Source organism: Ochotona curzoniae, unplaced genomic scaffold, assembly GCF_017591425.1.
Source record: "Ochotona curzoniae isolate NIBS_2020 unplaced genomic scaffold, NIBS_Ocur_1.0 contig_3432, whole genome shotgun sequence".
Classification (NCBI taxonomy): domain Eukaryota; kingdom Metazoa; phylum Chordata; class Mammalia; order Lagomorpha; family Ochotonidae; genus Ochotona; species Ochotona curzoniae.
In genome coordinates, this window is record NW_024465859.1 from 23,207,961 (window position 1) to 23,233,225 (window position 25,265).

The 25,265-nt window shown below is 50.5% G+C and overlaps 1 protein-coding gene across 4 annotated transcripts in view; it reads left to right on the forward strand.

The window, feature by feature from the left end:
• PTPRJ (protein tyrosine phosphatase receptor type J) overlaps nt 1-18,658 on the forward strand; it is a 143,973-nt gene extending 125,315 nt beyond the window's left edge. For all 4 annotated transcript variants that reach the window (XM_040980257.1, XM_040980258.1, XM_040980260.1 and 1 more), the window contains exons 9-25: nt 785-1,042; nt 1,642-1,920; nt 2,767-3,057; nt 3,542-3,673; nt 5,674-5,884; nt 6,006-6,130; nt 6,935-7,022; nt 8,359-8,400; nt 8,879-8,887; nt 8,980-9,067; nt 9,550-9,640; nt 10,147-10,220; nt 10,314-10,448; nt 10,543-10,662; nt 12,011-12,171; nt 12,859-12,994; nt 15,450-18,658. In XM_040980257.1, the coding sequence (XP_040836191.1) occupies nt 785-1,042; nt 1,642-1,920; nt 2,767-3,057; nt 3,542-3,673; nt 5,674-5,884; nt 6,006-6,130; nt 6,935-7,022; nt 8,359-8,400; nt 8,879-8,887; nt 8,980-9,067; nt 9,550-9,640; nt 10,147-10,220; nt 10,314-10,448; nt 10,543-10,662; nt 12,011-12,171; nt 12,859-12,994; nt 15,450-15,608 (2,399 nt within the window). In that variant the 3' untranslated portion in view covers nt 15,609-18,658. The remainder of the gene's footprint in view (nt 1-784; nt 1,043-1,641; nt 1,921-2,766; nt 3,058-3,541; nt 3,674-5,673; nt 5,885-6,005; nt 6,131-6,934; nt 7,023-8,358; nt 8,401-8,878; nt 8,888-8,979; nt 9,068-9,549; nt 9,641-10,146; nt 10,221-10,313; nt 10,449-10,542; nt 10,663-12,010; nt 12,172-12,858; nt 12,995-15,449) is intronic.
• The last annotated feature ends 6,607 nt before the right edge of the window (nt 18,659-25,265 follow it).

Genomic DNA, 25,265 nt, shown 5'->3' on the forward strand with positions numbered 1-25,265 from the left:
CAAGGCTTTGGGCTGACCTCTACTGCTTTCCTAGGTCACAAGCAGGGTACTGGAAGGGAAGTGGGGCAGCTGGGACATGAACCAGTGCCCATATGGGACACTAGCATTTGCAGGCAGAGGATTAGCCTATTGAGCCACCTTGCTGGCCTCCAGAAATTTACCACCTTGTTGTTTTTGGGTCTGGATGTATGGATTCACATCACAGATGCTAGAACGTGTGAGATGATCGCAGCCCAGACTCCTGGGGCTGACTTCACTTCCAACTCCCAGTTTCCACTCCCAGAGTGGAAGGCTGTGTGCCTTCTCGCCTTGCTCACGTGAAATCAACTGCTTCAACGTGGTCATTTCCGCTTTCTTTCTCTGCCAGGCTGTGCCCTGGGGTCGGGGATGTTTTTAGTGAGTGACTAAGAAACGCATCAAACTCTGTACACAGAGAGCACCTGTCCTCCAGCATAGTATGATGCATTTTCACAAATTGAGCATAAATGGTTTCCAGCACCCTGACCCAGAAACTGTAGGTGATCTGCACTCTGGGTGATCCCTGGAGTGGGAGGCAAGAGCTCAGGGGACGAGAAAGATAATGGATACATCTTTCGTGTCTGGGATGAGCCAAAGTTGTTGAAAAAACTGTATGTAGGTGTGTGTATTTCTCAGACAGAGCTTGCCCTTGGTGAACTCATTTGAGAGTTAGATGGCAAAAGAGTAAGATCTCTTGACAGGTGCTTAAGCTGGACATCCCTAGGGTCACTAACAGGTTCCTTCCTGCTTCCCTGCCCCGCACCAGTCCGCAGTGCAGTGTCAGACATTCGCGTGGTTGACGTCACTACCACTGAAATACGGCTGGAGTGGCAGAACACAGACAACGCCTCCGATTACATCTACCATGTGTTGCTACAGTCTCAGCATGGCTTTAATGGAACCAACACTTCTCACAAAGCCATCACTCTTGGAGGGTTGGTCCCAGGCACCTTGTACAACATCACCATCTCTCCAAAAGCCAGCCATGCGCAGGGGGACCCGGGCTCCATCTCCCAGTACACACGTGAGTCTCTGCCGTAGTGGGAGGCTTCAGCTGCTGCCGTGCTTATGGACACTGCTGTCGAAGCTCTGGGAACTTGAAGTGGTCTTTGGAAGCACAGAGTGATTCCGCGCACGTGGAGAATTCGTTCCTGGGAATCCCTGCCAGGAGCGAGTCGCCTCGCCGTGTTGGCATCAGGAGATCTTGCATGGGAGAACAGCTTTGCTTGCCATCGGGAGGGAGGTGTTTGGCTGGCGTTTGAACTAAATACGGGGTAGAGACGTTAGCTCAGAACCTATTTTTAGTATCTGAATTTTTCTCTTTCATCAAATTAAAAAGATAGTTTGGAAATTTTATCTGAAGAACATATTTTGGATAAGCTTGAAATATTAAAAAAAAAAGCCTGAACATTTTTCATTCTTTTAAGATTTAGTCTGTGGATTTATTTCTGGAATCTCTTTTTGGGAAAGCTTCTATCATTTGGTCCAGTAAATGGTAACTTTATTCATTCCTTGCAAGAGATACCAGGCTGCTTTGGGATACAGTAAATATAAGAATCTTGGCATTGAAAGGGATTTGTAATTTTACTTGGTATTTTTTTTGTTTGTTTATTTTAAACCTAGGACCCAGCAGTGTGTCCAAAATTGAAATAAGCATCAACACCACAGCTGTGACCTTGACGTGGGAGAACTTGGATGCGGCCTCTGCCACGTACTCCTATCGCCTTGTCATTGAGGAGGTTGAAAGCTCAAGCAACACAACGCAGATAGTGAAGACTGTTGAAGTCACTTCCGCCACCATCACTGAATTAATCCCTGGCTCATCCTACACAGTAGAGATCTTTACACAAGTGGGGAATCTGACCGAGTCATCAACCCCTGGCACGGAGTCGTTCTGTACAGGTGAGTAGCTTCAGGTGCCTTTTGGACACCTTCCTCCATGACAGTGACCTTGCCAGACTGTAATTTGTTAAATTTCATGGGTACTAATAGATCCTCAGCTCACGGAGGCTTATTATTAGTGACTTATTAATGCTGTCCTGATGTCTTCATTGTTTTGTCTTTCAGCAAGTTTTAATTGACCGTTGTAGATGGGAAAGAGAGGGGAGATGGTGAGAGAGAGACAGATATAGCATCCCCATGTACTGGTGTAGTCTGCAAATGCTTGGCAGTAGCTGGGACTGGGGCTGGCTGATCCTGGAGCCTGGGCCGGATCCAGCTCTCCCAGCTGGGTGGTAGAGACTCAGCCACCTGAGCCATCATCTGCTGTCTGCTGGGTTTGCGAGCAGGAAGCTGGAGCCAGAAGCTGGAGCTGGGATGTGGGATGAGAGCCTCTTAGCCATGAAGCTGAACACCTGCTTCCAGCTACCACAGAAAGAGTGAAGGAACTGAGACCATTTGCAATTCGCTCATCATCCAGCATGTTGGATGTATAGGAAGAGCCCTGCACTTGGGACTTACTTGGAAAACCTAGTTTTGGCTTTTCACTTAGCAGCACTGTCATCTTTAGCAGATGCCTTCACCTCTCTGAGCCTTGGTGGATTCTCCTGCACAATGGGCCAGTGTGAGCCTCACCGATCCCATAGGTTGCAGAGGTCTTGGGGCCCTGTTTTCTTCTAGGGGTCCCATTGGTGACCATCCCACCTGGCTTGTCTCATTTTAGGTGGGCAGTTCCTGCTGCTCCCTGTGTTTCAGGTCTGCAGAAGTGAGGGTCCTGGGGTCTCACGTGACACTCTGCTCGCTTTGCAGACGCTGCACCAGTGGCTGCTGTCCACTGTGAAGTGGTTCCCAAAAAACCAGCCTTGGTTCTGAAATGGGCCTGCCCTCCTGGCATCAACAAGGGCTTTGAGCTGGAGGTCAGCAGTGATGCCTGGAAGAATGTGACACATCTGGAGGGTTGCTCATCCGAGAATGACACTGAGTACAGGAAGGAAGTCACGTCTTTGAATTTCTCTGCCTCGTACAACATTAGTGTCACCACCTTGTCCTGTGGAAAGATGGCACTTGCCACCCAAAACACCTGCACTACCGGCATCACAGGTGAGCCGCCTGGCAGGAGTGTGGCCACCCCCGGAGAGAGTGACCCAGTGGGTCTGCAGGTGTGGTGTTGAAATCTGCGCTAAAATTCTTGCTTTCATTGGCGTAGATGGGCATCCCGTTTTGTAGAAACCCAGTCAAACAAAGCAGAATAAGAGGGACTCACATTTAAGTTCTAAAAGGGTCCTTTGCTTCAGAGAGCAACAGCTGTGTTTTCATTTATGAAGGAAGTTTTCTTGCTGCATTAAATAGAAATGTTCATAAATGCACAAAGGTAGGGGGCAGAGTGATGAGGCCCTTTGTGTGACGTACCCATTGTCACCCTGATGAATGTACTGTGCCAGCCCAGCAGGCGCCTTCCGGAGTCAGGGCAGGTCTCCAGGAGGTCCTTTGGGGGTTTGTTTTCCATCGTGATTCTTCTCTGATAAATTGCCTGCTCCTTTGGTACTGAGTATCAGACAATGGGTTTTGTTTTGCCTTGTTTCAGACCCCCCTGCTCCAGATGGATCTCCTAATATTACATCTGTCAGTCACAATTCCGTGAAGGTCAAGTTCAGTGGGTTTGAAGCCAGCCACGGACCCATCAAAGCCTATGCCATCATTCTCACCACGGGCGCAGGTAAAGAGGGACCCCTGATGGTCACACAGCCAGGACAGACAGTGGTGCTGAGGCTGGGAACACTCCCGTGCCTACTGTGGCCATTGAGGTTCCAGGCCAGAGCTCTCTGCGCACGCCACCCCACTCTGTTACTGACCAGCTACAGCAGGGCTTTCCACACCTGATCTCCAGAGCTAGATAGCAGGTGTCTTAAGCTCTGCAGGCCTCATGGGCTCTGCCGCAGCGACTCCACTCCTCTCCACTGTGGGAGAGCGGACACAGAAGATACGCCAAGGGCCTGCTGCTCCTGTGAAGGGCTGCTTACAAAGCAGCTGCTGGCCGGCTCCTGCCTGCGGGCTGTGGCTCTCCAGCCTCGAGCCTGGGCTTGCCTTCTTTTTGACGACACATGGTCTTCTGGGGGAGCAGAATGTGTGTGTGTCTAGCTCTCTCTCATACACACATGCACATCGCATCCTCAGAGAATGGTTTTCTCTTAAATCAGAAAGTGATCTGGAATGCTTGGCGGGAGCTCGCACAGGGCGTCCCTGCGGTCTGAGAGGGGAGGTGGGCTAACGGCTTCTTTTCCATCCACACTGGGCTTTGGTCTTCAGTGAGAGGAGGATGTGTTAAGGACATCTCCCTCTCTCTCTTGAAGACTTATTTAATTTATTTGAAAGGCAGAGTTACAGACAGAGAGAGGGAGACAGAGAGAGAGAATCTTCCATCTGCTGGTGTAATCCCCAAATGGCTGCAATGGCCAGAGCTCAGCTAGTCCAAAGTCAGGAGCTGGGAACTTCTTCTGGATCTCCCACGTGAATGCAGGTCCTGAGCACTTGGCCCATCCCCTCTTGCTTTCCTAGACCCCAAGGAGGGAGCTGGATTGAGAGTGGAGCTGCCAGGACTCATACTGATGCCCATCTGGGATGCATGGCAGGCAGAGGCTTAACCTCTCATGCCACAGGGCTGGTCCTGGGTTTATCTGAGAGCTGCGTGTGAGTACTATGCAGCACAGGCCTGCATGTTTTTTCCTGGCGATTCTCTACACTGGAGGTGGGCAGCAAGGGCCCATGTCTGCCCCAGGTTTCCACCTGTGGTGCCATCTTCATGTTCTTGAGGCAGGTGAAGGAAGAGAGCGCACACATTCCCAGGACTGCTGGGGGAGCCAGGAGGAAGGGCATTGCCATCTGTCTGCCAGAGTGCAAAGAGAGATGTTGGGGCGGGGGTCTTCCTCTCCCTCTCTTCTTTTCTAATATTTATTCCTTAATTTGAGAGACCGAGAGGTGGAGGATGGGGACAGAAATCTCTTCTGTCTGCCGGTTCACCCCCTGACATGACCACAGAGGCTGCTGGCGTGGAAGCTGGGAGCTAGCTAGCCGTTCAGTCCAGGCCTCCTCCGTGGGTGGCAGGAGCCCAGTCACTCGAACCGTCCCCTCTGCCTTCCGGGGTCTGCATTCGTGGGAATGTGGAATCTGGAGCGGAGCTGGGCATTGCATTTAGGAGCAGGAGCGTCCCAATCAGTAGCTTCAGTGCGAAGCTCGACGCCCACCCGCCTGTGTGTGTTTGTTTTGGGTCTGTTTCAGGCTCTTCATCATTTTTGCTGGGATGGTTTTCAGCAGATTTTCCAAGTTCAGATGTTTGCTGAACCAGGAGGGAGGTGATGTTTGTATGGTGTTCTGGCTGACCTGTCCCCACCTGTGAGCAATGAGGCCATGGGCCGTGGGCGAGGTGGTCTGGGTTAGGGATCCCAGTTCACCGTGAGGGTGGTGAGGAGCTCAAGTCAGGTAGTTAGCTTTCTGTGCCTTCCTGTTGCTGGGTGTGCGGTAGACAGTTCACTTATGTAGCGGGACTTGTGGTGCTGGGATGAATCTACGGAAGTGGCATGGTGTTTAGAGTTCGATGCACACAGAGCCTGGCTTAGCGAGATGCCGCAGGGTGGCGGCTCGCGGCGCTGTTGCCTGGTGGGAGAGACGGATTCTGGCGTTGTGGTCTCTTACGATTTCCCTTCTGTGTGCCGCTCCTAGCTGGCCCCCCTTCCACAGACGTGTTGAAATACACCTATGATGATTTCAAAAAGGGAGCCTCGGATACGTACGTCACCTACCTCATAAGGACAGACGAGAGGGGACGTTCTCAAGGCTTGTCTGAAGTCTTGAAATATGAGATTGACGTCGGGAATGAATCTATGACCCTGGGCTATTACAACGGAAAGCTGGAACCCCTGGGATCCTACCGGTAACAACGTGTGGCTGGGATGGGGTGTGGCTGAGCCCCAGGAGCATAGGCTGTGTGTGTGTGTGTGTGGTGGCCGTAGCCCTGTCTCAGCAGCCTCTCTGAGCCCTTGGTTATCCCCCAGGGCTTGCGTGGCTGGTTTCACCAACATCACCTTCATCCCTCACCACGAAGGCCTCATCGACGGGGCTGAGAGCTACGTGTCCTTCAGCCGCTATTCCGATGCTGTGTTCTTGCCCCAGGATCCAGGTAGGAGAAAAACAAGGCTGTGTGTCTGTATGTCTCTCCAGGACCCATGGGTAGGATTGGGGTGCCCCAGCTGTCTCCTCTTGGAAGCAGAGATGTTATTCACGAGCGCTCTGTTCTGCTTCCTCCTCTGAGGACCCCCAAAGCCTCCAGCCCCCCTGAGTCCCAGTGCACCTGCACTTGGCACACATTTGGTCCTTTTTCTCAGGGTAGTCATTTGTAGACAGAGTGACTCTGAGTGTATAGAATCCTTGAGAGAGAGCCACAGACCTGTTTTGTGTAACGTGCCTCTTTGAAAGAAGGTGTTTGGGCCCAGAGATGGAAAGTAACTTTCCATAGATTGCATAGTGGTAGAGGGGCAGGCCTGGAATTAAGGTCACTGATTCCTTGTCAAGTGGCCCCAGGACCAGTTGCCTTGTTAGTTTATTTGGTGGTTGTTCAGTGCGGGAAAGGGTTCCAGTCACAGCAAGCAGATTTGGGTAGTCCAGCTCCCCCAGGAAGCAGGTGGGTGTCCTGTGGCTGAGCATGATGCTGTGGGGACTTCAGCTCATCCATGGCAGTGGGGAGATCATCCGTCTAGCCCAGCTTCCTAACCTTGCCTTTGAGTCAATGGAGATGGGAAGAGGAACTGTAATTTTCTTCATCCCATTGTTTGTGAAGGCAGTGCCTGGACTGGTACAGGTCCAGAGCCATTTAACTCTGTGTGTCTACCTGAGTCCTCTTGTGTGAGGGCTGGGCTGATTATGGGTGTGACATGGGGTCCTAGGTGGACACCTCCTCAAGTGCTTCGGCTTGGACTTTTCCCAGGGGTCATCTGCGGAGCGGTGTTTGGATGTATCTTTGGCGCCCTGGTTATTGTGGCCGTGGGAGGCTTCATCTTTTGGAGAAAGAAAAGGTGACCTGCTTTTGTTATTGTGGATAATAATCCTGTATGCTTTAAAAAAAGATGTTAATTGTTTTTATTTGAGAGAGAGGAGAGCGAGTGAGAAGTCTTCTGGTCGTCTGTTTGCTGGCTCATTTCCCAGTGGCCACAATGACTGGAACTGGGTCAGACCAAAATCAGGAGCCAGCGACTCTAGGCGAATCTCCCACGCACTTGAGCCGCCATCAGCTGCTTCCTAAGGTGTTTCAGCAGGAAGCTGGGATGGAAGTGGAGCAGTGGGAACTCAAACCATTGCTCTAGTGTGTCGGGATGCTGGCTTCCCAAACAGCAGCTTAATAAGCTGTTTTACCATGCTGGCCTCAATCTGCGCTTTTTAAGGAAGTTTATGATTTTGGAAAATTTCGAAATCCCCAGTATTGGAGTGAGCAGTATAAGGAATTTGCATGTTCCCAGTATTCCCTGGACAGTTGTAAAGCCAATTTCAGCCATTGCATGGCTCATGGTGGACACTGTACTATAGGATGCCCTTTCAAGTGGCATGCGCTGGTTCACAAACTGGCTTTGCATCAGAGCGTTAAGAGGTTTCAGTTTAGAATTAGCTATTTTATCTGCACAGCTCCCCTCTGAAACAGATTGTGTACTGGACACTTGCTGGGTCAGGGTGAGCATGGTGCCAATTTGACACCTGCTGCCGAATTGCCACCCAGGAAGGTTTTTTCTAATAGTCTGGAATTTAGTCAACATTGAGGGAGTGTGCAAGTGCCTCATTAACACTCATTCATTGTGTTTGCTTATCAGAGAACTTTCTCAGAAGTAGGGTAATACCACTGAGGTAGATTCTTTCGTTCTTTTCGATTTTTTTTAAAGATTTATTTATTTATTTGAAAGGCAGAGTGACACAGTGGGAAGGAAGAGGTAAGAGAGAGATCTCTTCTGTTTGCTGGTTCATTTTCTAAGCAGCCAGTAGCCGGGAGTCAGGAGTCAGGGACTCCATCAGGGTCTCCCACGTGGGAGCAAAGGCTCAGGTACTTGAGCCAGCTGCTGCTGCTTTCCCACGCACATTCACAGGAACCGAAGTTGGGCAGCTGGGACTCAAACCAGTGCTCTGGCATGAGATGGCAGTGTCATGGGCGGCGGCCCCTCTGCTTAGGTCACAGAGTGGTGTGAGCAGAAGGTAGGATGAGTTTGTTGCTTGAACCACTTTGTGTATTGGCATTTTGAGCAAGGTGTTGTATTAGGAACTGACTTCCAGGAAAGGGTGACAGATGGAGGAGTAGAACAGAGTGCACCTGTGTGTGTTTTTGTTTTTTTTTTTTTAATCTAATGAGTCTCTTTTCTTTCAAAACAGGAAAGATGCAAAGAACAACGAAGTGTCCTTTTCACAAATTAAGTAAGTCCCTGGGGTTAAGAGCCTTATCTGAAGATTATCTAGAACACTTTGGACGGTGCTTGATGTTGTTCTTCTGGAGTGACACATTTAGTCTTGGTCATCTGGGTGGTCTCTGTAGCTCTGGTTTTCATAAGAGTCTTTGTATCTGTATTTGATTAGTCTCCTCTGGTTCCCTCGCCATATTTTACTATTATGCTATCAGATAAGTGTGTATACGATAGCTTATTATTATTTTAAAAATGAGTTATCAAAAACTAAGGGGACAGAAGAACCTGCTGAAAGTCAGGCCAGTCGAGTTGGGTGGCCAAGGCGTGTTTCAGTGTCTTAGGAATAACGCTACCCGAATCCTTTCCCTTCTTGCCCATTCCTCCTAATTCTGATCTGCTTTTGTTTTTGGAAAAATGTGTTTTCTTCCCAATCGAACAAGTCTCTCTAATTGCTTGTTTTTTTTTTTTTTCTTTCCCTTTCTGTGATGAAGACCGAAAAAGTGAGTCACCTCTTTATTTTTCTTTTACAATTGGTATTTTTTCTACTTTAAATTTATGAGGCAGAGTCTCATCAATGACCTTGTTTTCCCAGATCCAAGCTGATCCGAGTGGAGAATTTCGAGGCTTATTTTAAGAAACAGCAAGCTGACTCCAACTGTGGCTTTGCAGAGGAGTACGAAGTATGTGATCGTAAGCGTGTTGTCAGTGGTCCTCTGCATCGCAAAGCATCATGGCCACCTGTTTCTGTGCCTGTGATGCTTTGGGCAGGAAGTAATAGTCACTGGGAGTGGGATGGATGGTGGGAGTGGCTGTTGTCTGTCCCCTGGGGTTCCCCTGTGGACTGGGTCCTTCCCTGCCTCTGGCAGCTTTCTAGCAGCCCAGCCATTCTCCCTTTACTCTCTGCCTGTCTTCTTCTCCTCTCCCCTGCTGGGCCCTCCACTCCTCTCCCATGGCCTGTCTCCTTGTCTCCCACCCTACTGCACATGACTTCATTTTAACTTTATTCTGTCTTCCAAGACCTGACTTCCATATAAGATCGTGTGAATGGATCCTGGGGCCCATGTTAACTTCTGCATTCTTTGCCTTGTTGTCCCATTCTGTGCTCGGCGGAAATAATATTTGAAGACTCACTAAGTGAATGACTGCTTGGTTTTGTTTCCAGGATCTGAAGCTTGTTGGAATCAGTCTCCCTAAGATTGCAGCTGAGCTGGCTGAGAACCGAGGGAAGAATCGCTATAATAACGTACTGCCCTGTAAGTCACTTCGTCCTCACCACCTCCCCTTTTCCTCCGTCGCTGGTCATCCGAACTGTAACAGTGGAAGGGAATCAGTGATACTGACTCCCCATTTTCCCATCCTGGATATGAGGTGGCAGCTAGTATGTTCAGTCCACCCCTAACCTCATGTGGTAGGCGGTACAGTGTTTCTTGTTAGAGAAAAAGGAAACTTGACTTGGTTCTTGGTGACTCTTTTTCAAGGAGCAGTAAGAGATTGTAATGGCAAAACCAGCCTTTGGCCCAGGTCTGCCCAGGTCCTGTCTCATTCAGGATCTACCTCTCAGCCCCTTTCTTGCATTACAACCACACAGCGGGGTGCAAGGGCTACGTGCGGGCATCCATGTGGAATGCCGAACTCCTCCTCCTCTAAGCCCCATGTCCTGGTGATGTCTTGATGATGCCATTTCGTCTTTTGCTTTTCCCACCTGTGTGAAATGTCCCTTCTGGTGAGGCCTTTTTGTTTTTCTCTTTTAATGTCACAGATGATAGTTCCCGTGTCAAACTTTCCGTGCAGACCCATTCGACAGATGACTACATCAATGCCAACTACATGCCTGTGAGTGTGGATGTGGTGCTGTCACCAGGCTGGGATGTGACATTCTCAGAATTTCTTCCTTTGATGCTGACTATGTGTTGTTTTCCATTTTAGGGCTACCATTCCAAGAGAGATTTTATTGCTACACAAGGACCTTTGCCAAACACTTTGAAAGATTTCTGGCGTATGGTTTGGGAGAAAAATGTATATGCCATTGTTATGTTGACCAAATGTGTTGAGCAGGGAAGGGTAGGTGATTCCTTGTCTGGGGTTTCGGTGATGGCAGATGGTGTGGTCTTGAGTTTTGTTTTTGTTTTTCCTAAAAAATGTTATTTTATTCTAGACCAAATGTGAGGAGTACTGGCCTTCCAAGCAGGTCCAGGACTATGGGGACATAACTGTGGCCATGACGACAGAAATTGTTCTTCCTGAATGGACTGTCAGAGACTTCACAGTGAAAAATGTGAGTGAGAGGTCAAGAAGAGTGGGTCTCAGGAAATGAGCTTGTGCGAGGAGTCGGCGGAGGCGGCTCTTAGGTGGACACGCACTAGCACTTTTATGCATCGGATGGCGTTCTTGCAGCCCACGCTCTCCGTATAGCCTTAGCCTTCCTGTCAGGAGGGAAGCTTGCTAAGTTATTCCTCTGTCAGATGGCCCGGGTGCGTGTGGCTGTGCACAAGCCGAGGCTGATGGGGTGGGGTAGTGGGAGATCCGGCATCAGCAGTGGATGTTGGCTGTCAGCAGCCATGTGCAGCACTTCCATCAGTAAGATTCCGATGCATCTGCACCTGCATGTTGCACAGATAAGTCTACTTCAGTTGTATAGGAAGTCAAATTTGTGTGACAAAGCTCCTGATGGCTGTGTAACTGTACCCTCTTGGCAGCTTGTCCCAAGGACCTGAACATGCTCATCCCCTTTGCTGGGATGGTTCCAGATTTCATTACCCAACACACATACACACACACACACACACACGCAGATTTTTCCTTAAAAAACTGAGAACATTACAGATGGACTTGAACTCCCGGCTGAGCCCCCTCTGCAGAGATCATCTAAGAAGCGGAGCCTTCACCTGTCCCCCACCTGCTCAGTCTCTCACCACTGGTTTCTTTCCTGGGATGAGAACGTGTGGTGAAACTCAGGAGTGTTGAGTTTATCTGGGAGAGGCTGCCCACCGTCTTCTGCCCTGCCTCTTCCCTTTTACTCCTCCCTGTTTTCCAAATGTTGCATGATACAACCTCCTAGGATCATGAATGCAGGGTTGGAAAGACCAAGCCTCGGAGGGTGGTGGTTGGGAAAAAGAGGGGCTGCCTTGCACCTGTAGTACTAGAGTGGCTTCTGGCCAGTGGCCGGCCTGGAAGGCGCTGACCATCAAAATGGCGTTTGTGTGAATTGCTTCCAGTGGTGAGCTCAGGGATCTGCCCCTGTGGGCTCACGGATGGGGTGATGCTCCCCGGGGCACACGTGCAGGAAGGCGTGTCTGTGGCTGGCAGGCAACGGGAAAGGGCAGTGATCTGACCTCAGAGTCACAGAGCCTCTCCTGCCATGGAGATGAGTGTTGAGGGGGCATTCAGGCTCCTTTTCTGGGAACCTCTGTCCATTTTCTGTGCAGGGCATCTTGTCCTTGGGCATTCGATGAAGGTGTGATGAGCAGGCTAAGTCTGCAGGTGCTTTGCCAGCTGTCGTGCACAGTGAAGTGCTAGGTGTGGGTGGCTGCCTACCGTGGGCCGGATTAGTTTGGGGTTCAGCTCTGCCTGGGTGCTTGGCCACCGGGGGCTGTCAGGCAGCTGTTCTGTTTCTTCCCCTTCAGATCCAGACGAGTGAGAGTCACGCCCTGCGCCAGTTCCATTTTACCTCCTGGCCGGACCATGGCGTTCCTGACACCACTGACCTGCTCATCAACTTCCGGTACCTTGTCCGCGACTACATGAAGCAGAGTCCTCCTGAGTCGCCGATTCTGGTGCATTGCAGGTACAGTGAGGGCACCGTGGTGCGATGGATTCCAGGTGCAGTTGTATGCTTAGGTGTTTGCAAACCTAAGAAAGGTTTGGGTATGGGACCATAGACTGGACTCCCTAAACCTTGACACTGCAGACTAGGGGTAGGCAAACTATATAGCCTTGTGAGCCAGATCCGGTTAGCCGCCTGCTCTTGTGCATAGAATTCCCCGTAGCACAGCTGTGCTTACTTGTTTATATGTTGTTTCTGATTGCATGCTCCTGGGACAGGAACAGCCAGATGCATTTGTGTAGCCAGAAAAGTTTCTTCTCTGGCTCTTTGCAGAAAAAGTTTGCTAGTGATTACTCTATAGCAGTAAAACATAAGCTTTAAAGAGAAAGGCATTAAGTTAGGACAGAAGAAAGGAGGGACTTTGGCCCTAAAGGGAATCAGTTGGTGAAAATTCCCACCCTAGGTTATGGTGGCAGCTTGACCTAAGATTTGGGAAACTCAAGCAAGATGTTTTGTTGGTGTCCCTTGACTCAGAAGTATGGTTGGGACTTAGTTTCAAGCTGATCCCATCTTATGCCCTGATGTTTAAATGAGCAGCTGTTTACCAAGGCGGAGCTGATCATGGAGGATGGAGACCGGGCGTTTGAAGCCGAGGGCTCCACAGAGACGATGCCTCATGCTCACGTGCTTGTCTTGCTTTTCTTCCAGCGCTGGGGTTGGAAGGACGGGCACTTTCATTGCGATTGATCGTCTCATCTACCAGATCGAGAACGAGAACACCGTGGATGTGTACGGCATTGTGTACGACCTCCGCATGCACAGGCCTCTAATGGTGCAGACAGAGGTGAGGCTGCGTCCCTGCTGGCCAGTCCACCCTTCTCAGCTGTTTGTGAAGGGTTGTATTGGCTGGCACTGTGGGGCGGCAGGTCAAGCTCCTTCTTGCCTGTCATGCGACATCTCATATGGGCACTGGTTTGTGCCCAAGCATTCTACTTCTGACCCAGCTCCCTGCTAATGATCTGGGAAAGCAGTGGGGGATGGTCCAAGTGTTTGGGCTCCTGCACCAATGTGGGAGACTTAGAAGAAGCTCCTGGCTCCAGCCTGGTGCAGCCCTGGCTTGTGGCATCTGGAAAGTGAACCAGTGGATGGACGGTCCCTCTGTCTCCAAGTCTGAATTTCAAAATAAATGAGTGTGTTAACAAGTAAAAAGAAAGGGTTATATCATGTCACATATTTAAGCTAAACTATTCTGCCTTCCACATCCTTCTGGTGGCTGTGAAGCCACCCTGGATTTCTTTGCTGATCTTCCTTGGTGTTGAATTATCTAATGTGAGTAGTGTGCAGTTCTGATCGCAGCAGTGGGATGATAAACCAAGGCTGAAATTCTTTCCAGGTGTTACATTCATAAAACTGACCTTTTGCATTCTTTGTGTCTAAGAGGATTGGGCCATCTTGAAAACAAGCTGCTGAAACAATTGTGACAGTCAGGAAAAATAAGAGGTAGCGAAGTGCTGCTTAAACATTGAAATGAAACATTGATACCCTTATTAAAGGGTACCAGTCCAGCTATGGAAGTCTGGCCGATCACTGGGAACAGAGATGCTTAGTGTCTGGGGCATAATTTGAGTGTGCTTGTTGGATTTGACTGTCCCTGAGTGGTGCCCGATGCCCAGTATTTTGCAGGCATTTGCAGCAGAATGCGTTGGGAGGTCCTTGCCCTCACACAAGTGGGTGCGTCTGGGCCGGGGTGAGAGCAGGGTGTTGATGCGTGTCAGGCTGCCACTCGGTACCAATTTAGAGCACTATGAATATGTGCTGTGTGTTTTTGAGTCCAGCAGGGGATATTCTAGAATCTGTGGGTACATTGTGTGCTTGGGGGGGTGATCTGCATCATTATGATGGAAAGAGGGAAATTCATCTTTTGTGTTGGCCAGAAGGGAGATTATTTTCTTTCTAATTACATAGAGTAATATTTCTCCATCTTTTATTGTTTTTGGAAAAACACAGGAATCTTACACCTGCTTGAATCTTACTCTATCTCTAAAATGTTTTGAAAGTATACATTATATTTTCTGTATGAATTCAATATATATTCTTTATGTTATATATACTTAAAAACTTTGACAACATAGGACTACATAGAATACATTTTTTTTTTCTTTTGAACTCTTTGTTCCTTATCCCATTCTCTGGAGGTAACCAGTATTTGTAGTTTGGTATATATACGTTTTTTAGTTAAAACTATTCTGTTGTATAAAAATTACACTTACCTATGGGGTACCATGTGATGTTTGGATCCATGTCTACATATTTATTGTGAGATGTTGACTTTTGTCTTTATAAATAAACAGTCCTTTTCTCTGTGTCTTACACGCATACACTCACCTACTCATATTTTGGGTCAAATCGATTCTGTTTTGTATATAATGCTTTCCAGTGATTTTTTTTTTTCTCTTACACAATTGTAGAGATCTTTTCTTTAAAAAATACTAATAGCAACCACTCCTCTTTAGGTTTTTTAATTTATTTATGTATCTATCGGAAAGATACAGAGCGACAGCGAGCCTCTCACCTGCTTGTTCACCACCCCATGGCTGCAGCGGCCAGGGCGGAACTCCGTCTGGGTCTTCAAGACTTCTGGGGCGCCTTGGGCATCCCCCGCTGCCTCCCAGGAACATTAGCAGGACGCTGGGGTCAGGAGTAGAGCCGGGGTCAGACCCAGACACGTTGATAAGGGCCTTGATATCTTAATTTCTGTGCCAACCCCTCATGGGAGTCTTTTTGTGTCAGCATGCACCTCCTCTTTGTAATGACTACTCGCTGATTCTGACCTGCTTGCTAAGCGGTGGTCCCCACGCAACTCTACGTAATTATCACTCGTCACATACCTCCTCAGAAGGGGATGACCACTCTATTCTGCACAGACCAGGATGAGTGTGTGTATATGTGTGTGTGTGTGTGTGGGGGGGTGGTTCCTCCATATTCTTCCTTAGCTCTGCCCCCCTCCTGCCTCCCCAGGCTTCTGATCCTCGTTTTAGGGAATGGGAAGCGGGAAGTGTTCCACCTTCCTTTGCCTTCCCAGGGAGCTGGATCGGAAGTGGAGTGGCTGGGTCCCCTTACAAGCTGCCAGCATTGCAGGTGGTGGCTGTACCCACTACACCATAGCGCTGGCCCAGCTGTTACTGCTTGCACTGTTTGCCGCTGGGTGGCTGGGGCACGTCCCGTGGGGAAGGGGTCAGTCTTGTGGGCCACGCCCTGGGACCGGTGCTCATGGGTCTCCCTCTCTCGTTTCCTTTCAGGACCAGTATGTTTTCCTCAATCAGTGTGTTTTGGATATTATCAGATCCCAGAAGGACTCCAAAGTAGATCTCATCTACCAGAACACGACGGCAATGACCATCTACGAAAACCTGGCGCCCGTGTCCACGTGCGGCAAGACCAACGGTTACATTGCCTGACTCCGGAGGACAGCCCTGCTGAAGGCGGCCAGGCGGGCACACCCACGGCCAAGGAGTGTGCCCCTGGGTCACCGTGTTGTTTCTGCGTCTACTATCTTAATCCTTTGTTCTGTTGCGTTTGAACTAACTTGGAGGGTGTGAAGCTGCAGGTGGGACACCTGACAGTGCCCAGGGGGGCCTGCAGGGGCTTTGGTTCCTGCTGAGCAGAGCACGCGCTTACTGACCACCAGGAGGAGGAGCTGCCCCCTCCCCATCTTTTTTTTCCCCTAGAGAATCATGGAAAACCAGAAAACATGAGTTATTGACTTTTTTGCCCCCCCCCTCCCCGTTTTCAAAACAGGTTCTTTTTTTTTTAAGACTATTTTACATGCCTCACATGCTCAAGGCAGGGTTGTATTGGGTTGAATATATTTTCAGTAGCAGAGGTCTATTTTTACCTACTGTATCTTGGAGCCCAGCTGGTATAGCAGACGGAAGTGTGGGTGGTCAGCGTGCTGGGAGGGCTAGGCGGGGCCTGTCCCGCGTGGGTTTTCTATCTGAACATGTGCCTTTTCTGAATTATGCTTCCACAGGCAGAACTCAGTAGATGTCTATTTTTGTACTGAATCTCCTACAATTGGGGTATATGGAATATTTAAGCGTAGTTTAGCTTCAGAGGTTCGCCCTCTCGGGGACGTTCCTGTCCTCCTTGGATCAGACGGGGGGACGCGGGACCCTCTTCGCCCCTGGCTGTCCTCCCCGCCCCCACTCACACTTGTAGTCCAATCTCTCTTCCTTTTCTCCCTCATAGTTTTCTCCAAAGACTTCTGTTGGCAACAGTTTCAGCCCACTGGTTGGGTGAGAATGGAAACTAGAAGCACGCGTTGCGAGTTTGCCGTGGGCTGGGGTGGGAGAACAGATGAATGCAGCGGCGACCTAAATCCTGTTCTTCTGCCTGTTGGCTTCTCTCTGTCATTTCTGTCGTTGGTAAGAAGGATTATTTAAGGTGCAATATGTGACTTCGTGATTCGTGAGCTCTAGGTTCTTAGTGACGTTTTACTCAGGTTGGCATCTCACGTGTGTCTGTGTTTGTGTGCGTGCGTCCGTGTGTGTGCATTTCGAAGTGTGGCAATCTGTGAACACTTCCATGTGAACTGTGTGTTCGGTTAACCCCTGCTCCCCCGGTCCACTGGCTGTAGTCTGTCTGCAGTGGCACATACTGTATCTACTGTATATATAAAGTATTCAGCTCTTAAAACTGTCATTCCTACGAATTGAGGTGTACAAAGTTTGATTTGTATCAAAGATGTAATTATTATTTTTAAAACCTCTTTTCACTATACTGCTGCTGTAATTACTTTGATTTTTTTTTAATGTTGATTTTTTTTTTTTTGGGGAGAGTGGAGGACTTCAGATATTTGGTCCGCCAAATTTCAGAATTTAGGTGGATTTATTTTCTGGGTACATGATCTGTAAGCTTCTCAAGGCATTCACACGAAAGGATTTGTGGCTCAGGTTCCGTGTTGAAGACTTTTCGACTTACCTTCTGGTAGGCAGTGAAGTTCCCGCGGTGTGATGAAGGAACAGCCAAGGCGCTGGCCGTGTGCGGTGGCCGAATCCCCACGGCCATCCAGCCTGCTGCAGGTGGAGGATGCGCGTGTCGCCGGGGAGCCACGCTCCTCCCAGCCCTGGCACTTTGCTCGCTGACTGGACATGACGAGGTTCCGAGGGGGAAGCGCACAGCTGTGAAGGCCCTGTGTGGGTCAGAGGTCTCCCCTCTGAGGTACTGGAGGATGGAGAGGTCACGGTCTGGTGGTCTGGCAGACCCTCTTCTTTCTCGCATGGCAATTGCACTTTCTGCTGGGGACCAGCAGCTCAGCATCGGGCCCCTGCTGGGCAGGGCAGGGTGGGTGTGTGGCAGGACCACAGGGGGCCTTGGCTGCTTGCACAGTGTCCCCAGAGTGTGGCGGGCAGCAGGGTGTAGGCCGATGGCTGCCATCCTCAGGCCCTCGGTGCCCACGGAGGACTCTGGTTTCCTCCCGTGTCCCTTTTCAGGTGGCGGTTCCGTGGACTTGGGCTTCTCTTCCCTCCAATTTGAGATGGGCACTTAGGTGTCCAGTCCCGTGCAGATCCTAAGCTCTGCCCTGCCCATGTGGCTGCCACATCCTTCAAAAACCCGAGAAGCCAGCAGAGGACAGAAGCAGCACAGTTGGGAACACCAGAGTCAGAGCCTCACATGGAGCCTTGGCCCCCCCGTGTCGCACTCCTGCTTCCGAGAGAGAGGCTCATGGTGGAGGGGTCCGGGATTCCTCAAGGGGCGGGTCACCCTAAGTCTCAGTACTCAGCAGAGAGCGTTGGGAGTGAAGGTGTTACAGGCCAGTCACGGACCAGGCAGAGGGAGTAAGGACACGGGACTCACGGGTTGGGGCAGGCAGGTAGAAGGCAGTCCTGAGCCCCTGCTCAGGCCCCGCCACTGCTCGCCGCCAGGGGGTCGTGAGCTGGGTTGGAAGAGACCCCTGGCCCAGTGGCTGTGACCCCGCACGGTACTCGGCAGTCACAGGTGGGGCAGCAGCCCGTACAGGGTCTCAGGCCAGCTAGTTTGGGGCCGGGGGTGTGGATTGGGACCACGAGTAGCTTCTCCTAGGAGCAAAAACTTTTTTTTGCCCCTGGAGTTGACTCTAGTGAGGATGGTCCCCCCATGGAAATGTCGTTTGATGTCTGTTCGCTGGGGCTGGCTGCTCTGTGACCTCCAGCCAGACTGTGGCATCACCGACTTCATTGGATTTGTGCTTTGTAAAGTCAGAGGCCCCAGGGACGGGGGGGCGGGGTGGGTAGGGGGGCGGGGCGGGGTGGGCTGACACTGCCTTTGCCTCCGGTGCGGTGTGCGCCTGGGGTGAAAAGGCCAGGGTTTGCTCTGGAAATGCTTGATTGCGCTTGTCCAGTTAAACCCGTCTTGGTGACTGATGCTGATTTTGCCTCAAAAGTCCAAGTTGAATTTTTCAGACTACTGTGTAGCAGTTGTGTGTTGGACACACTGTAGCTTTTTCTCCCCTGGGGGCACATACAGCATAGGATGTGTTGGCGTGGACTCTAAAACTGTAATTTTCTTGTAACTATTTTGGAATGATGCATATTTCTAATGTTTGTTATATTTGTACAGACTATTGCTGTTGGTTGCTTTTTTTTTTAAAGGAAAAAAAATGGCCTGAAAAAATTTTTTAAAAAAAGACTTAACAAATACCAAATATAAAAACAAATGTTCACAGGATGCCTTTGTCTCCTTCTTTCTTGCTGCCGCCTTGCATGATGTCCACACCCTGGCTGGAGCAGTTTCGGGCTGGTGTCCAGGCTGGGGGGCGGGAGATGCCGTAGAAAACCACAGGTCCCTTTGGGAACTTGTTCATGAAGTGCTCTGTGAGTTGTTCCATGTCCGCCGGTGCCAGCATCACACGTCCTTGGTTGACACGAGAATTCATTTCCTTCCAGTCCTTAGAGGCCAGAAGAGGGCGCTCTCTTGCTGGCTGGCCTTCGTCCTGTGCGTTCCATCTCCTCTCTGTGTAACGACTGCAGTTGGCTTGACTGAGCTCACTGTACTTTGCCACCCTTTAGAGACTCTGCAAATGCAGCGACACACTCGGGGCTCTGGGCCTTCTGAGTGGGACGCAGGGGGCAGAGGTCTGCTCATGACACCCGTGTGGGGAGACTTTGAAGAAGTGGGGTGTCCCCAGAAGCTTGGAGGCATGGGTCGACGGGGCAGGCACCCTCTGGCAGACAACAAATCCCTTTTAAAGACACACTTGGTCACTGCATTTGGGGAATCTTAGAGATGTTGAGATACTCTGGCAGTGTGAGTGGTTTTATTTAATTTTATTTCCTAACATTGATTGTTTATTGAGAAGGCAGATCAGGAGAGGGAGAGAAGGGTCTTGCATCCGCTGGTTCACTCCCCAAGTGGCCATAATGGCCGGAGCTAAGCTGATCCAAGCCAGGAACTTCTTTCACATCTCCAATGTGGGTGCAGGGTCCCAAGGCTTTGGACCATCTTCTACTGCTTTCCTGGGCCCCAAGCGTGGAGCCGGATGGGAAGTAGAGCAGTTGGGACATGAACCAGTGCCCATATGGGATCCCAGTGCATGCAAGGTGAGGATTTAACTACTGAGCTATTACACTGGGCCAAGTTTTATTAAGATTTACTTTTTTTTCTTTGAAACAATTGAAGAGGGAGAAGCAGAAAAAGTTCTTTCATCTGCTGGTTCACTCTGCAGTTGGCTACCGTAGACAGTGCTAGGCCCGGCTAGAGCCCGGAGTTAGCAGATTCATCCAGAACTCATATGTGGATCCAGAGGCCCAACCATGTGGGAAAATGTAGGAGAGCAGAAGGAGAGAGAGGCTGGAGTTGCGACAGCAGTGACATGACATGAGCCTCTGGGGACAACTGAGTGGAGCAGAAGTCTTGCTTTCCACCAGGAGGTGGCCTTGAGGGAGGGGCTGGGACCTGCAATGCAGAAGCCAAGAGCATTGTGAGTTAGCAGACGGTGCTTACAGAAAGAGGAGGTGGGCCTGGAACAGCTCCGAGAGGCATGATGTGTGAGCTGAGCCATAAAGAAAATGCAGGTGGGGGCATTTCTGAAAGTGTAAACTTTGCTTCGGAGGGACCACGGTCTGGGGTGGTTGGGATGTGAGCTGGTGTGGGCAGGGGTGAATGTGAGTAAGGAGATGTAGGTGTGAGGGACATTTGGAGGTGTGAGCAGGGCTGATGGGTAAGGAGTTATGAGCAGAGGTAAAGAGGAAGAGTCTGCAGGAGATAGGAGGTGAGAAGGTGCGGGGAGGGGTGAAGGAGGTGAGGCGGTTTGGGCAGAGGTGAAGGAGTGAGGAAGTATGTTCAGGTGTGAGGAGGTGTGGGCAAGAATGAAGAGATGAGAAGTATATGCAGGGGTAGAGGATGTGGGCAGGGGTGAGATAGTGAGGAAGTGTGAGCAGAGGTGAGGGGATGAGGAGGTGTGGGCAAGGGTGAAGAGGTGTGTTCAGGGATGAGGAGGTGTGGGCTGGGGTGAAGGGGTGAGGGAGTCTGTGCACGGATGAGGTGTGGGCAGGGGTGAAGGGGTGAGGGAGTGTGTGCAGGGGTGAGGTGTGGGCAGGGGTGAAGGGTGAGGGAGTGTGTGCAGGGGTGAGGTGTGGGCAGGGGTGAAGGGTGAGGGAGTGTGTGACAGGGATAATGGGCTGAGGAAGTGTAGGGATGACAGGGTGAGGAGGTGTGAGCAGGGGTGAGGAGGCATGGACAGGGTGGAGGAAGTGAGGCAGAGGTGAAGCTCTTATTTTTTTTACCTCCAGGACATTTTGTGTGCAATGTGTACTTGTATGACCACCTGCACACCGATGCACACACGTGGCTTTTTCCTTCACTGATTTCTGAGGGTGAGCACTGGCCGGTGGCACGTGAGTGCAATGTGGTTGATGGGAAAGCACTGTGAGGCATACCCAGGGTGCCGAGTGCTGTTCGTGGTAGGAAAGGAGGGGTGCTGCCTGTGGCGCCTCAGTGGCAGACACATCTCTCCCACCTGGGGCTCTGCTGGCATCTCAGCCGTGGTGGGGACTGGGCCGATGACCCATGCCTCTCCCCTTCTGTGGGGCATAGCTGTCCTGCCAAGTCCACCGTGGAGTAGAGCTCGTGGCCCGGCCTGGCCTCAGTTGTCCGACCCCCTGGCTGACCTGTGTATTCATGGGAATACTTCATTCCATGAGCATCTGACCTTGGGATTGTTATGTAGCATTTTTTTTTTTTTTGTCACTGGAGCAAGTACCACATTTTTGTATGAAAGATTTATTTGTTTTTTTTTTTTTTTGAGAAGTCAGATATACAGAGAGGAGGAGAGACAGAGAGGAAGATCTTTTGTCTGCTAATTCATCCCCCAAGTGGCCACAATGGCCGGAGCTGAGCTGATCCGAAGCCAGGAGCCAAGAGCTTCTGGGTTTCCCATATGGTACAGGGTTCCAAGGCCTTGGGCCGTCCTTGACTGCTTTCCCAGGCCACAAGCAGGGAGCTGGATGGGAAGCGGGACTGCTGGTACTAGAACCTGTGCCCATATGGGATCCCAGTGCATTCAAGGTGAGGACTTTAGCTGCTAGGCTCCCGCCCTAGGCCCACAAGTATCACATTTAGTCTCATTGCTGATAATCGGTGGCACCAGGAATTCAGGCAGCTCCAAGCTTGGTTCTTGGTCATCCTTGAACAGAAGCTGGTTTAGTTTAAAATAATTTATTTCTTTTGAAGAAAATTGATTCAATTTCACTTTATTAAGGGACGGGGAGAAAAAAAAATACGTTATCTGCTCCCCAAATGCCCTCAACAGCCAGGGCTGGGCCGGCCTGAATCCAGGATCCGGGAACTTGGTCTGGGTTTCCCACCTGGCAGATGAGCCTATTGCAGCTGCTCCTAGGAAGTGCATTAGCAGGAAGCTAGGCTGGAAGTGGAGAGGAAGCCAGGATTGGGGGCAGGCACCGTGCCCAGAGCCGCCCTGCGAGGTTCTTGGACGTGAGTGCGGCCCCAAAGCTGTTCTCTGAGTGCTCAGCTTTTGCATTTAGTTCCTTTGCATTTAGCTGCTTTTTGTTTATTTTTGAAAGGCAACTTTTACAGAAAGAGAAGGGGAGGGGATAGAGAGAGGTTTTCCAATTGGCTTCAATGGCCAGAGCTGAGCTGATCTGAAGCCAGGAGCCAGGAGCTTCTTTCTGGTTTCCCACATGGGTGCAGGGAACCATAGGCATAGGCCATTCTCAGCTGCTCTCCCAGGCCATATCCAGGGAACTGGATTGGAAGTGGAGCAGTCGGGACTCAAACTGGCACCCATATGGGATGTCAGCACCTGCAGGGGGAGGATTAATCTGGAATGCCACTGCACTGGGGGCTACATTTTCACTCATGGCTGAGCGTGGTCTGTGCAAGTCCAAGGGGCTGGTTGGCATCTAGGGGCAGAGAGAACAAGCAGCGGGAAGTTGGGGGAGCGACTAGGCTCTGGGAAGTTTGGACAGGCGTCCCCATCCTGCCTCAGATTTCAGAGTTCTTTTAGGCCTCAATGTGAACTACCAAGTGAAAGTGCAAAGTCCAGAGCTTTCCCAGTGAGATCCCTGAGCGATCATCAACCAGAGCAGCAGTTCTGGAGGCTGCCACTGGATGGCGCCGGAGGACCGAGCTGAGAAAGCAGTTGTTGGTCAAGCAGTGAGGGGTAGGGGAGTGCCGGCCTATAGGATTGAAGAGTAAGGAGTTTGGTAAGGAAAGCCTAAACATCAGCCACAGAGCCGGAGGAAGTGCCCTTGCCAGCAGCTGAGAGATTGCTCCTTAGAGTTTATTATGTAATATGTTCCTGGTGAAAATAAATAGGAAATTGAGAAGGTCAATATTTGCTGTGTGGTTAGCATGGGGGAGATGGTCCCCACAGACCCCGCTGTCCTGTGCTCACCCAGTAGCCTCAGGGGCAAGCTGGCAGGCAGGTGTGCCCAGCCCCAGCCAAGCCTTTGATGGCTGAGAGCTGGAAGGCAGCTATGCTCACCACTATACCACCAAGGCTCTGGCTGAGAACTGGACTGTGAGCTCCTGGGAGCTCTTGGACCAGAGCCACCTGCAAAGTCAATTCCAGAATCCTGATCTGAAGAAATTATCTGAGATGATCGGTGTTTGCTCCTCAAGCTGTCTGGTTTGGAATGACTTGTTACACGGCAGGAGATAACTAACCAGCGGTGACCCCACCAGGAGCCTATGTCATGCTTCACAAGTGGGTAGATATCATCCCCCAAATTTTCTTTTTCTTAAGCTTATTTATTCTATTTTATTTTATTGGAAAGTCAGATATACAGAGAGGAGGAGAGACCGAGAGGAGGATCTGTCCGATAATTCACTCCCTAAGTGACCACAAAGGCTGGAGCTGAGCTGATCTGAAGCCAGGAGCCAGAGACCTCTTCAGGGTCTCCCACATGGGTGAGGGTCCCAAGGCTTTGGGCCATTCTCTACTGCTTTCCCAGGCCACAGGCAGGGAGCTGGATGGGAAGTGAGGTCGCTGGGATTAGAAGCACTGCCCATATGGGATCCTGGCATTTGCAAGGCGAGGACTTTAGCCACTAGACTATCTTGCCAGGCGCTATCATGCCACTGCTATGCCACATGTCATGACTATCATGCCACTCCCCAACTTTTTAATGCTTATGTCTGCCACCATCTCTCTTTCTACACCCTCTTGAATCCATGTAAATCCCTCTATACACACATAATTTCTTTTTGCAAAATTAGAGTCAGAATGGTTTGTGTTTGTTTTTAAGATGGACACATTTATTTAAGGTGGAAGCTTGTTGTACAGACAGGGAAATATACCAGCAGTTGGAGCAATTTTCAAGAAACAAGTGCATCCATGCAACCAGCACACGGATGAGGACATAAGAGGCTTCCACAGTCCTGGATGGCACCTTGCTGCCCCGCCAGGCACGTCCTGGTTGCTAACCGCTTAGGATGGGTCGGTGTTCAACTTTGGGAGCTCACTTTTCTTTTCAAAAGATCTATTTATCTTTTGAAAGGCAGAGTGACACACCACAGAGGGAGGGAGGGAGAAAGGAGAGAGGGAGAGAGACAGAAATGACAGGAAATGACTGAATGTGCTGGTTCACTCCCCAAGTGACTGCAATGGCCGGAGCTGAGCCAAAGCCAGGAGCCAGGAGGTTCTTCCAGATCTCCCACAGGGGTGAAGGGTCTTGAGGCTTTGGGCCATCCTGGACTGCTTTCCCAGGCCATAAGCAGGAAGCTGGGAGGGAAGTGGAGCAGCTGGGATATGAACCATGTGGGATCCTGTGCTTGCAAGGAGAAGATTTAGCCACTGAACTATCACGCCGGGCCCCTACATTTTTATTTATGGTGACTGTGAAAGACCAGTTAAAAAGAAGCAAAACCCAAACGAGTGGGAACCCTCCTGTGGAGCTGGGAGTCCCTGGTTGTGACTGTCATCTAGTTGGTGCCCCACGCCCAGGAGCTCAGTAAGGAATTCCCTCCTGAGTTCCCATAACCACCGCCCTGGTGTGAACCTGGGTGTCATGGTTGTGCTTTGGAACACCTGAACCAGACCTACAGCCTTGACCCAACATTGCTCCGATAACGTGAGGGGGCACTTCTGCTCCCTGACATGCGTCATGGACACTCGAGTTGGGAGGAATTCTTAAAGGTTGCTTGAGCCAGTTCTTTAGTCCTGTCTTGCATCCTTCCAGAAAGGTTGGAGGGGGGAGAAGACATGGCTGTTTCTTGGAATGTTTGGGAGATCACTGCTGGCAAGAGAGAGTGGGCAGGCTTCACAAAGGGCTGGCCTTGGACGAGTGAGTGGCAGCAATAGGGAAACAGGCTCAGCTGAACTTGAGGTAGGGAAGACAGTGGTGTCAGCTCCCTGGCCACTCCACCTTGAAAGGCCAGCTCCCACATCAGAATGGCTCAGATGGAGGTGGTGTGGCCCATGTTGCCGGGAAGCTCTTTTCCTTTGATCTCTATGGTCTGTGCCTTACTGTGGCCTACCTCCTGCTAAGATGTCATCAGCTCTGGGGAGAGCCAGGTGGGAAGAAAATATCAGCGAACAAGACAGATCTGCCCTTTAAGTTTACTTCTGATGGGGAGGAGTGGTCTCAGTGCCTTCGCCGGTCACCAGCTGAGACAGA